An 11,247-nucleotide genomic window follows, 5' to 3' on the forward strand; every position below is an offset into this window, starting at 1 on the left:
CTGCTTTAGAGTAATGCTGAAATAATCAGGTATCTCCCATTCCATATTTATTCTAACCAGCACAGTAACAGCTGGACTTGTACCTTTAAAGTTTCCACTTCCTGCTTCAATCTTTGGTTGTCTGCTTGCAAGTCTCGGTTCCTCTGTTCAGCTTGTACCAGCTGTGCTTCCAATTCTGCTTCCAGTTCTCTGCTCCCCTCCTGAAATTCTGCCAGCTCTTCACGGGCCTCTTGGAAACTGTAAGAGGAATGGTGGCAATGAGTGGGGCATTACTCCATTCATGTCCCCACCTTGTCAGGTGTTTTAGCAAGTCCACAACATCTTTCTCTCCATCAACCCTCAAGAACAATAATTGCTGTATTAAGTGAAGATTATCTTTTGGATGTTAATCAGTGCTCTCTTGTGAAAGCATACTAGCATAATTTTTGCTCATTATCTATAATAAGCAAAACTCTCTGGTATGAGGCAAAACTTAAGGTTTTTTTCCAAACAAAATCCTTTGTTATTTGAAAATATATAGGTTCCAAGCACCATCTCTACTGATATGCTGCACTGTTAAAACTTAGCAGACAGACACTCTTCTGTTGCAGAGACAATCCAAACCACCCAGAGAGCTTTGACTATTGGGCAGTATTAAAATGAAATAGATAAATAAAGACAAGGATCAGTCTGAAAGCAATATTTGCTAAGGTCAGCCCTACCTAACACTGTGCCTTCCAAGTTTTGGATTTTAAGTGCCATAAGCTCCAAAAAACACGGCCAATGCTAACATCTGGATTACAACAGGAGTTGTAGTCCAAAATATCTGGGGGATACCAGGTTGGCAACAGTTGGATAAAGACTCATATTGGAAACTAAAATCATCTTAGCTGCATAGTATATATCTACATGAGACAGATATGAAAGATGTTATCTCTTAGGGTGCAAACCTATGCAGCTCAACCTTTAAAAAGCTACACAGACATTGTGAACAGGGAGACTCTGATGAAAATCCAGTGGAAGTATCTGTCATGAGCAGAGCTCTTCTGTCTAAAGAAGGTGAATCTGACCTAAAGAATTTATGTATACAACGCAGTATCAATAGAATCGTGTATAATGGCCCAGTTCAGATTCAGTACTAAACCATGAAATGGGCCTTGGTCTTAGATACTCACCCTTTTCTGGGTGTGGCAAGACTGTAAACTTCTTTAGAACTAGTCACAGTTTTCTGAGCTCAGGCAACTATGACTTTTCCAATTATTTTTTGAACACACCAAAGCAGCTCAAGTCCGATGTAGCAAAAGAACCATGGTTAGTTCTAAAGAAGATTTTTTTCCATCTATTCCATGTGCAAAATAGGATAGGAACAGAATCACACAATAAGGAGGCCTGTGTAGGCATTTCCCATAAAGGCAGCATGCAATTCTCTGCCCAAACAATTTATCTGTCATTGTCATGTTCCTCTGCCACTGCAGTAGAAAAAAATCATGCCAATTTAGCAAAGAAGCAAGGCTCACCCCTTGAGGCATATCCTGTGTAGAAACCAAGGTATGCAAATTTTGCCATCAAGGCAACAAATTTGATGACAGTTGTAAATTCAGCAGTAAAGTTGGGGAGCAATCCCTGCTGGGTTCAGGGGACAATGTAACATCCTGATGTGCAAAAGTTGCCCATGCCTGCACTAATTCATGGTTTAACATTATGCTTGAACAAGGCCACTGTGTTATTAATAATGGTGACAGAATAAACCTGTGAAAATCAATCCATCAATCAATGCAACAATAATCACAGAAATTTATTTTTATTTGTCCAAAACCTACTAATCACAAATAATGCCATTTATGTAGAAGTTCATGTGTTAAAACCAAAATCTTACAAGCTTGCTATCTTGTTTTTTCCATGGTCTAGATCCAAATAGCTGTACAAGTTTCACTTGCTGAAAGTAGCTCTGGACATGTCTTTTTCAAGTACTCTGGCCTTCCTTGCAATGGCAAACTATTTTTGAAACAGGAATTTCAAAAAATAGTATGTGATATGGCAGTGGAGACTGCTATTCAAAGAGTAATATTCATGGGCTGCTTCCACCCCCCAGGACATCTAAAGTAGCTCATTCATTCCCAGACAGTATCTTTCAAACCCCCTACCTTCAGAGATGATCAGCCATATATTTCTGAAGAAAAATAATGCTGGGATGGTATTAAGATACCACTGCAGTTAGGAAAAGATATGCCTGGCCTTTAAGCAAAGAATTTATACTTCACAGTTTATTAAATACCTAGATAATGGGTTTGTGGTAAATATTTATGTATCAGTCCTGAAAGGTTTTTATTGATTTATTTAAGACGTGTATGCCATCCTTTGTGAAAGCAATGAAAGAAACCACAACACATATCTTGCTTATTAAGTCAACAAATGTCAAAAATATAAGTAAAAATGGTGTTGCTCTGGACAAAAAGCTAACAAAGTATGCAAAAGCCATATGACAAGTAAGGACAATGAATCTACTATCTGGAAGTTAAGGGGGTGTATTTTCTAGTGACCCATAACGGCTGTCTTTGTCTTTCACCCCATTCCAGCCATATTCTGTATTCAAACAGCAAACTGAATTCAATCAAGTCATACAAGTGCAGGACTGTGCTAATATAATATACAAAGGGCAATGCTTAAATTGCACCCTAATCACTGTTAAGCTACAGTGAGACAAGAGTTCTTACAGTCTAAGAGTTATTTACCAAAAATAAGCAGTCCTGTATCTACCTTAAATTTCTGTAAAAAGAGAGTGATACTCCAAAGTTTGATACAGTGAGAGCCAATCCAACAGTGAGTCATGAGACAATCTCTCAGAGGAAGCAAACAGCAGCATTCTTGAGACAAAAGAATGATAAAAGTATCTTTGTACTGTTTGCAAAGATAAGATTCCAAACAGTACTAGGCCACCCCCAAAAAATTTTTATTCTAGCATCGCAGAGTTGGAAACACATGACTTCCAACTGCACGTTTCTCGTTACTGGACACTTCAGATAAAGTAATTTCAGTGCATTAACAGAATAGTACAGAAAAATTCTGAATAAGCCAGTACTAGAATCATACCTTTGTTTATACTTCAAAGACAGCTTCTTCCAGTATACTGTTTCCTCCTCTGGACTTGAAAACTCTGGGATTTCTTCACAGTCCATGATCAGGATCTTCTGTAAAATTCAAATTAGAGCACATAAAGCCACAGAGCTTAATACATTGCTGCTGAAATGTCTTCTTGGTTCCCAACAAGTCACATGAATACCAGCTTTCCAAATATAGAAATTGGTATATGGCAAGTAGATCTAAATCTCACTTTATAGTTCTTTGCTCAAAGAAGCAGATGTGGGGTGCTGGCATATTTTGATTGATAATGAAGAACAGTATGCAAGGCAAGGAACTTACATATAAGTTGGACAAAGATCCCAAGAGTCTTCCAAAAATATATTAAGCTACATTTTAAACTGAATCCTACTTTAAGCATTTTTAAAAGGAAAAAAAATAAAGGAGGGGGGAACAAACTCCACTCTCTAGAATAGCCTGCAGCAACTTATCTTGTCCAGATGTTTTGATTGCTAATTCTCATCAGTCCCAAGAAGTATGGCCAATGGTCAAGAGTCCAAAATGTGTGGTGGGCAAGGGTGAGGAAGGGTGCCATAGGACAAATTGTATCATTATATTCATAGAAGGATTAACAATATTAAGATGAATATGTCTCAAGAATTTTCTTAATACTATAGAAGGCCTCCTAACTAGAGGGAAATGCTGGTAGCCACTAACACCCACTGAACAAGACATAACTATTAAGGTTTGCAAACCATTTAATCATAGTAAAGGTTACTTTTCTCTTTACAGAAAGAAAGAATGTTGCAGAACATTTCATTAGCTCCGTGCTTCAAATTTTCCTTTTTTGTCTAAATAAAGAATGGATAAAATACAGAAGCATGGCTCAACAACACTACTACTGAATATGACTGAAAAGATAAACTACTACAGCATGCCTAGGGAGACAGAGAGTAGAATACCAAGGATGCAACAGACATAAAAGTAATGTCACAACTTCACCAGAAAGAGTGTTAATCCTCTATCCCATGCTTTTCCCCCACTTTAAATCATGCTGACCCAAAACATCTATTTGACCCACAGGGAAAAGTACAGATTCTCTGTGTGCCTGCACAAGGGCAATAGCAGGTCATGTGAGGCAATTTAAATCAATAATACAGTGCTGAAGACGAGTGTTTAACTCCTTCCGCCATGCACCACAGCCCTGATCCAAAACGTTCTCACCTCTGCTACTACTTCTGCATTCAAATACCCAGGCTATCCTGTTCATAGTCCAGCTTGACTCCCAGTGATACATGGTTTCAAGTAGCACTTTTTCCTGCTGTTCATTCATATTCCCAGGACAAGTTGCAAAGAAAAATAAAAGAATATAACAACTGCCTCTTTTCAGAAGTTTGCTCAGCCCAACCCTACAAAGACAATCAATGCTAGCATTTGATTTCCTAACTTTGAGATGCTCTATCTGCTACTGTACTGAAGTAGAAATAAAAGTGGATTCACCAACTGCCACAGAACATACTTACTTGCTCACCTATATTTGTATGAAGGCTGTGGTCAGCAAAGAATACTACTGAATTCTGACAAGAATCAATAGCCATTTTTTCCCTCCAGGCACAAAAATTGGCACATCTCACAATTCTGTGACCTACATTTCTGATCTGAGCATTCAGAGCACACACACAAAATGTTCCATTGTTCTTGTCTCTGTACTGAGAAGCACAAACTAGGGGAAGAGACAGCATGAAAATCTAGAACTACAATTCTAAAAAGCAGTGTCACTTTAGCTCAGTTTCAGGAGTAATGCATATAGAAGGGAAATCAAGGAAGACAAATACTGACCCATCCTTTTTTCTACAATTCTCTCCTCCCACCTACATATATGGTCCAGCCCAGTGGTAATGTAACCAATACAACTTATGCTGAATTGAGCCGCAGAACACTTTCAAACTGACTTCATCAAGGGAAGTGACTCAAGGAATGGAACAAATTACTAAGTGGCATCTTTGGCCTTGGCAGATCCTGCTGCCCAGTTAATGTGCTAACATCAGTGTTTGTAATGAAGTACTATTTAAAGAAGTCTCTACCATTCCAGGAATGAACTATTTGTGGATACTTCCATGTCACAGTGTCTCTGCATTTTAAAGGCAAAACGACAAAATGGCAACGTGGAAAACGCTGAGCAGGTGGTTTTCTACTATGCACTGTATGTCCTCATCTACTACATCTGGGAAAATATAGCTACCTACAGCCATAGAAACATTTATGATGGGATCTAGGTATAACAAACTTGCGAGCAGTTATTGGAGAACAGAGAGTACACTGCAATTTCAAAAAAAGAAAAGGAAATGGCAACTACTGCAGAGAAGGGATTTCAGAGGCAATACACCTTTCCCACACAGCATGCATCCATATTTGCAGCTTTGCACATAATATTGGCAAAAAGGCCACAGAAGCTTAAGAAAAGTATGTGAAAGACATAAGTAGAAGATCTAAAAATTAAAAAAAAGTCATTAGTGCATAGCTATCAAAGTGCATTAGTGCATAGCCTATCAAAGAGAAGGCTATCAATGGGTACTACTATGATTGGCTATAAGTTTCAGCAGGCAGAACTCTCATACCCATCTTGCTAGAGGGATCCTGTGAGCAGCTGGTTCTACCCTGTGAATAGCATGCAAAACTGGATGGACCACTGGTGTGATCTAGCATGACCTGTTTAATGTTTTAACAGACACCATAGGTTGCAGGAATCAGTGAGTGAACTGCTTAGCAAGAGCAACAAAATCCACTTTCCACTCTTACGAAGCTTGCATAGCTTAGTACCACCAGTGACAGCCACTCCACCACGTGCCCAGTTTGGATCAATCATCACTGGCCTGTTTTTCTCACTCCCTTTCATAGTCACCCAGTTTTTTCCCTTTTCTTTCAGAGATCACTTTTCACACTCTCCAAAGTGACCGACAACTGGAGGATGAGGGGAGGATTAAGTAAGCTCCCTTTAGTACCTTCAAGAAAAAAAATAAATATAAATATAATAAATAATGTGAAAGGGAAACACAGCAGTAGCAAAAGGGATTACAAATGGAGTGGGGAAAGGAGAAAAAAATAGCTTCTAATGGTCAGGTCCTTGGGATATTTGGGGGGCTTGTGTAGGAAGGAGTGGAAGACAACCCACAGAAAGCCAAATTGTCTACTGGATGCACTGTGGGTTTTTTTCAGGAACAACCCACACAGCACAATTTATGTGCAAAGTGAATTGCTGTGCAATGCAAACTCAACAATGGCTGATTATTTATAGAAAAATGGTACTGAAGGGTGTTTTTTCAGTTTCTAGGGAAGACAAAGCCAATTTCAAATGCAGAAAATAACCCACTCTATCAAAAAGAACTTTCTGCACACATGTGAAAGACAGCCACTTCAGCTATATGCAATTTCCAAGAGGCCAGGAAGAAATTAAGATCTGAAGACTACTTGAGGCAGGCTCCTTTCACAAAACTAGAACAGGGCAAGAGTTTGGAAACATTATCTGCCACTGATCTTTCGTATATGATGCATATGTCAAAAAACTAGTATGGTTTAATCTTTTTCATGGATTTCATAAGACGTCTGAAACAAAACAAAGCAAAGCAGAATGAAGATTATCCCTCTGTCAGATTTTCTGGGGCACTTATCAGAGCACCTCCATGGGACAAATCAAGTAAGACACTGTGAACAGGCACCCTCTACTCTCCAACTAAAGCTTTCCAATGCTTGGCCAAAACAACCCATGAGCAAGGCGGTATTGTATAGTTTTACATATAGCTGTGTCACTGTAGGCTGTTCTCACTGTAGAATATAGCTAGTTAAGTTACTTGCATCCATTTATTTTTAAGTAACACAAAATCACATTATGTGTCCTACTCACAACCTAGCATTGACATGGTATGTCTGCACATTTTCTTGCATAGCTGAGAAGCAGACAAACAGGATCAGCATAGCTGGCTCAAGGAGCCAGCTGGGACCACAGTACTGCAATTAGTAGATGTTAGCTGGCTTCTTTCCTCCTATCATTATATACCCATGGCACCATGCTCAAGGCTACTCAGTAACACACAGTTCAGTGCTCATGTCTAGCAGAAGCTGGTTTAGGTATCCCACAGCATTTCAAACCAAAAGAAAATACACAAAAATGTAGAAAGAATATGTCTCAGAGTGATTGCCTACATCAGCCTTCTTGAAGCTGGTACCCTCCAGATGTTCCAGACAACACTTCACATTAGAACAGAAAAAGCATATCCCTGTACCTATGCATACAGAATTATCTATCTATCTTTTTGGTATCAGTGTTTGCAGAGCACAGGGTCTGTCTGTTACAGAACAGAAAAGGGACAGTCTAGTCCATAGGCCAAATAGAATTTCTCACTGTGAAACACTATGTTGCAAAGTAACCAGAAACAGTATGTGTGTGTCTGTGTGTGTGCGTGTGTGTTCGAGATACTTACACCTTGATCCTATGCATGCTTACTCAGAAGAAAGACACATGTCATTCAATTGGACTTAATTTCTAATTAGCTTGCATAGGCTTGTAACCTTACCTTCAAACAAATGGTAATAACTTGTATAAGACAGAACCAACCAAAGGTTCTAAGGGGATATAATATTCTGTGGCTAAAAGCTGAATGACCATTTTGGATTATTCTTTGGAGTTACTTAATAGATCTACTTAGCAGCAATCTTATAGGTTGTATCCAATATTAGTCTAAATTCAGTCTTAGTCATTTCAATAGGTATACTCTTAAGTAGAACTAACACTGACTACAACCCATTGTTTTAATTATAACAATCATTTAGCAGGAATGCTTGTTCAGGAAGCAAATTAATTCCACAATAGAAACCCTGATTTAAATTAGCTAGTTAAAATCATATTTCTGTCCATTATCTAAAATTGCCTTAATTGAAAGTCACTATCATAATCATTAATACAAGGAAGAAGACAAAAATCATTCTATACCCATCCTTCCTCCTATGTACCTCACTTCCTTGCTTCAGCACACTCTTAAAACTCTGCATGAAAGTTTATAAATGTGTGTATTGTGCAAAACTATTACAGTCTGGTTTCCAACAATATTAATTTCTAGTTTCATTTTTATACAAATTCAAAGAACAAGCATTAGACAAATGAATGCCATACAAATAAGAGGAATGCATATCTGAGTTGTGTTTCCTACCACATAAACATTACCCACCCATTTATGCCTATATAGTCACTTCTTCCCACTAACTTGCACATTTAAAAATGCACATGTAAGAAGTTGTTCTAAAGTAATCAGAGTGAGGGGTACAAGTACTCCAAATACTAGACTACTGATAAGTCAACATTTTAGTGAAAAAATTTAGTGAAAATAACACAAGCAAGTAACAACTGATATTCTTCTGAAGTGCATTTCAACTTTACCATTAGGATCTAGCTGACAGCAAAATAATAGTGAATCATATGCTTCTGGCAGCTGGCTGTGGGAGGATGTCAGCACTTCCTGAAACTTACTGCTTAAACATGTGTTTCTCAGATACTGCCCTGGAGTTTACCACAAAATCACTCCTGATTTAGTTTTCATTCCTATTCAGACAAAAGCAACAGTAGTATAGCTCAAGGCTATGAGCGCAAATAAGGTTTTTAAAGAGAATCTGTACAGTGTGCACACTGGGATGATAATTTTAAAAAGCCTGCAGCAAGCATGCATCAAGAAAACAAGTGCTGGGGAAAGTGCTGATGCATTTAATTATAAAAGGACTTAATCATGTTCTTCCCTAAAGAGATACCAAACTAAGTATAACACTAATTCATTCATGTCCTATCATCTTCTTCATTGAAAGTCTTCTGGCAGGTATGTGAGTCATAAATAGAAAGTTAATTCTATTGCAAATCATCTCTAATGCACTTTTATTTACAGTTCTTAAACTGGTTTGGAAACATATGAAGACTAGCAAGTGAAACCATATCAATCTAGAGTTGGCAGCTTATAGTCAAGACATCACCTTCAACATCAAACATATTTACTCATTCAACTGGTTTACTAAAATAAAAGTGAACCCCTAACTCTAACCCACCATTGCATAAATTATAACATACTACTGGCCTCTTTTTCAGAAGATGAAAAACATTTCGAATTAGAAACCATTTTCTAATTTAATTCTAGCATTTAAAAAAATTCAATGCAGGCTATACAATGCAAGGGTCTGACACATAAACCCATAAGCTCTGTGCTTTCTGGTACAGCTTTCTAAGCCCCAAATGGGGAGGAATGTTGTCCATGGGGTCGCGATGGGTCGGACACGACTTCACGACTAACAACAACAGTCAAAAGGAAAGAACTCTTCACTTACATTTGTTGTTGTTGTTAGTTGCGAAGTAGCGTCCAACCCATTGCGACCCCATGAACAACATTCCTCCAGGCCTTCCTGTCCTCCACCATCTCCTGGAGTCCACAAGCTCACACCGACTGCCTCAGTAACTCCATCTAGCCACCTCATCCTCTGCCATCCCCTCCTTCTTTTACCATCTATTGTTCCCAGCATTAGGCTCTTCTCCAGGGAGTCCTTCCTTCTCATTAGGTGGCCAAAGTATTTGAGTTTCATCTTTACTATCTGGCCTTCTAAAGAGCAGTCAGGGTTGATCTCCTCTAGGATTGACTGGTTTGATCACCTTGCAGTCCAAGGGACTTGCAGGAGTCTCCTCCAGCACCACAATTCAAAGGCCTCAATTCTTCAGCACTCAGTCTTCCTCATGGTCCAACTTTCACAGCCATACATCGCAACTGGGAAAACCATAGCCTTGACTATACACACTTTTATCGGCAGGGTGATGTCTCTGCTTTTTAGTATGCTGTCTAGATTTGCCATAGCTTTCCTCCCCAGGAGCAAGCATCTTTTAATTTCTTGGCTGCGGTCCCCATCTGCGGTGATCTTGGAGTCCAGGAAAATAAAATCTGTCACTACCTCCATTTCTTTCCCATCTATTTGCCAGGAAGTGAGAGGACCAGATGCCATCATCTTAGTTTTCTTAATGTTGAGTTTCAAGCCAACTTTTGCACTCTCCTCCTTCACCTGCATCAAGAGGCTCATTAGTTTCTCTTCACTTTCTGCCATTAGAGTGGTATCATCTGCATATCTGAGGTTGTTGATATTTCTTCCAGCAATCTTAATTCCACTTTGTGATTCCTCTAGCCCCGCCTTTCTCATGATGTGCTCTGCATAAAAGTTAAATAGGCAGGGCGACAGTATACAGCCTTGCCGAACTCCTTTCTCAATTTTGAACCAATCAGTGGTTCCGTGTCCAGTTCTCACTGTTGCTTCTTGACCCACATGTAGGGTTCTCAAGAGACAAATAACATGGTCTGGTACTCCCATCTCTTTAATAACTTACCACAATTTGTTGTGATCCACACAATCAAAGGCTTTAGCATACTCAATGAAGCAGAAGTAGATGTTTTACTGGAACTCCCTAGCTTTCTCCATGATGCAGCGTATGTTGGCAATGTGATCTCTAGTTCCTCTGCCTCTTCGAAATCCTGCCTGTACTTCTGGTAATTCTTGGTCCACATACTGCTGGAGCCTAGCTTGTAGGATTTTGAGCATAACTTTGCTAGCATGTTAAATGAGTGCAATGGTGCAGTAGTTTGAACATTCTTTGGTATTGCCCTTTGGGATCGGAATGTACACTGACCTTTTCCAATCCTGTGGCCACTGCTGAGTCTTCCAAATTTGTTGGCATATTGAGTGTAGCACTTTTACTGCATCGTCTTTTAAGATTTTGAATAGCTCAGCTGGAATACTGTCACCTCCACTAGCTTTGTTGTTGCTCAGACTTCCTAAGGCCATTTGACTTCACATTCCAGGATGTCTGGCTCAAGGTCAGTGACCACCCCATCGTGTGTGTGTGTGTGGGGGGGGTATGTTAAACTCTTTCTTGTATAGTTCCTCTGCGTAATCTTGCCACCTCTTCTTAATCTTTTCTGCCTCTGTTAGGTCCCTGCCATTTTGGTCCTTTATCATGCCCATCTTTGCATGAAACCTTCCCTTCATATCTCCAATTTTCTTGAAGAGATCTCTGGTCCTCCCTATTCTATTGTTTTCTTCTATTTCTTTGCACTGTTCATTTAAGAAGGCATTCTTATCTCTTCTAGCTATTCTCTGGAATTCTGCATTCAGTTGGTT

At 39.2% G+C, this 11,247-nt stretch overlaps 1 protein-coding gene across 6 annotated transcripts in view; it reads right to left on the reverse strand.

Annotated features, from left to right (window-relative positions):
- Positions 1–11,247, reverse strand: part of NDEL1 (nudE neurodevelopment protein 1 like 1) — a 36,359-nt gene that overhangs the window by 19,519 nt on the left and 5,593 nt on the right. For all 6 annotated transcript variants that reach the window (XM_044453719.1, XM_044453721.1, XM_044453720.1 and 3 more), the window contains 2 exons: positions 3,070–3,167; positions 84–237 (listed from right to left, as the gene is read on the reverse strand). In XM_044453719.1, coding sequence (XP_044309654.1) covers positions 84–237; positions 3,070–3,155 — 240 coding nt within the window. In that variant the 5' untranslated portion in view covers positions 3,156–3,167. Of the gene's footprint in view, positions 1–83; positions 238–3,069; positions 3,168–11,247 lie in introns of those variants that run through there.

Source organism: Varanus komodoensis, unplaced genomic scaffold, assembly GCF_004798865.1.
Source record: "Varanus komodoensis strain SLA01 unplaced genomic scaffold, ASM479886v1 scaffold7_1, whole genome shotgun sequence".
Classification (NCBI taxonomy): domain Eukaryota; kingdom Metazoa; phylum Chordata; class Lepidosauria; order Squamata; family Varanidae; genus Varanus; species Varanus komodoensis.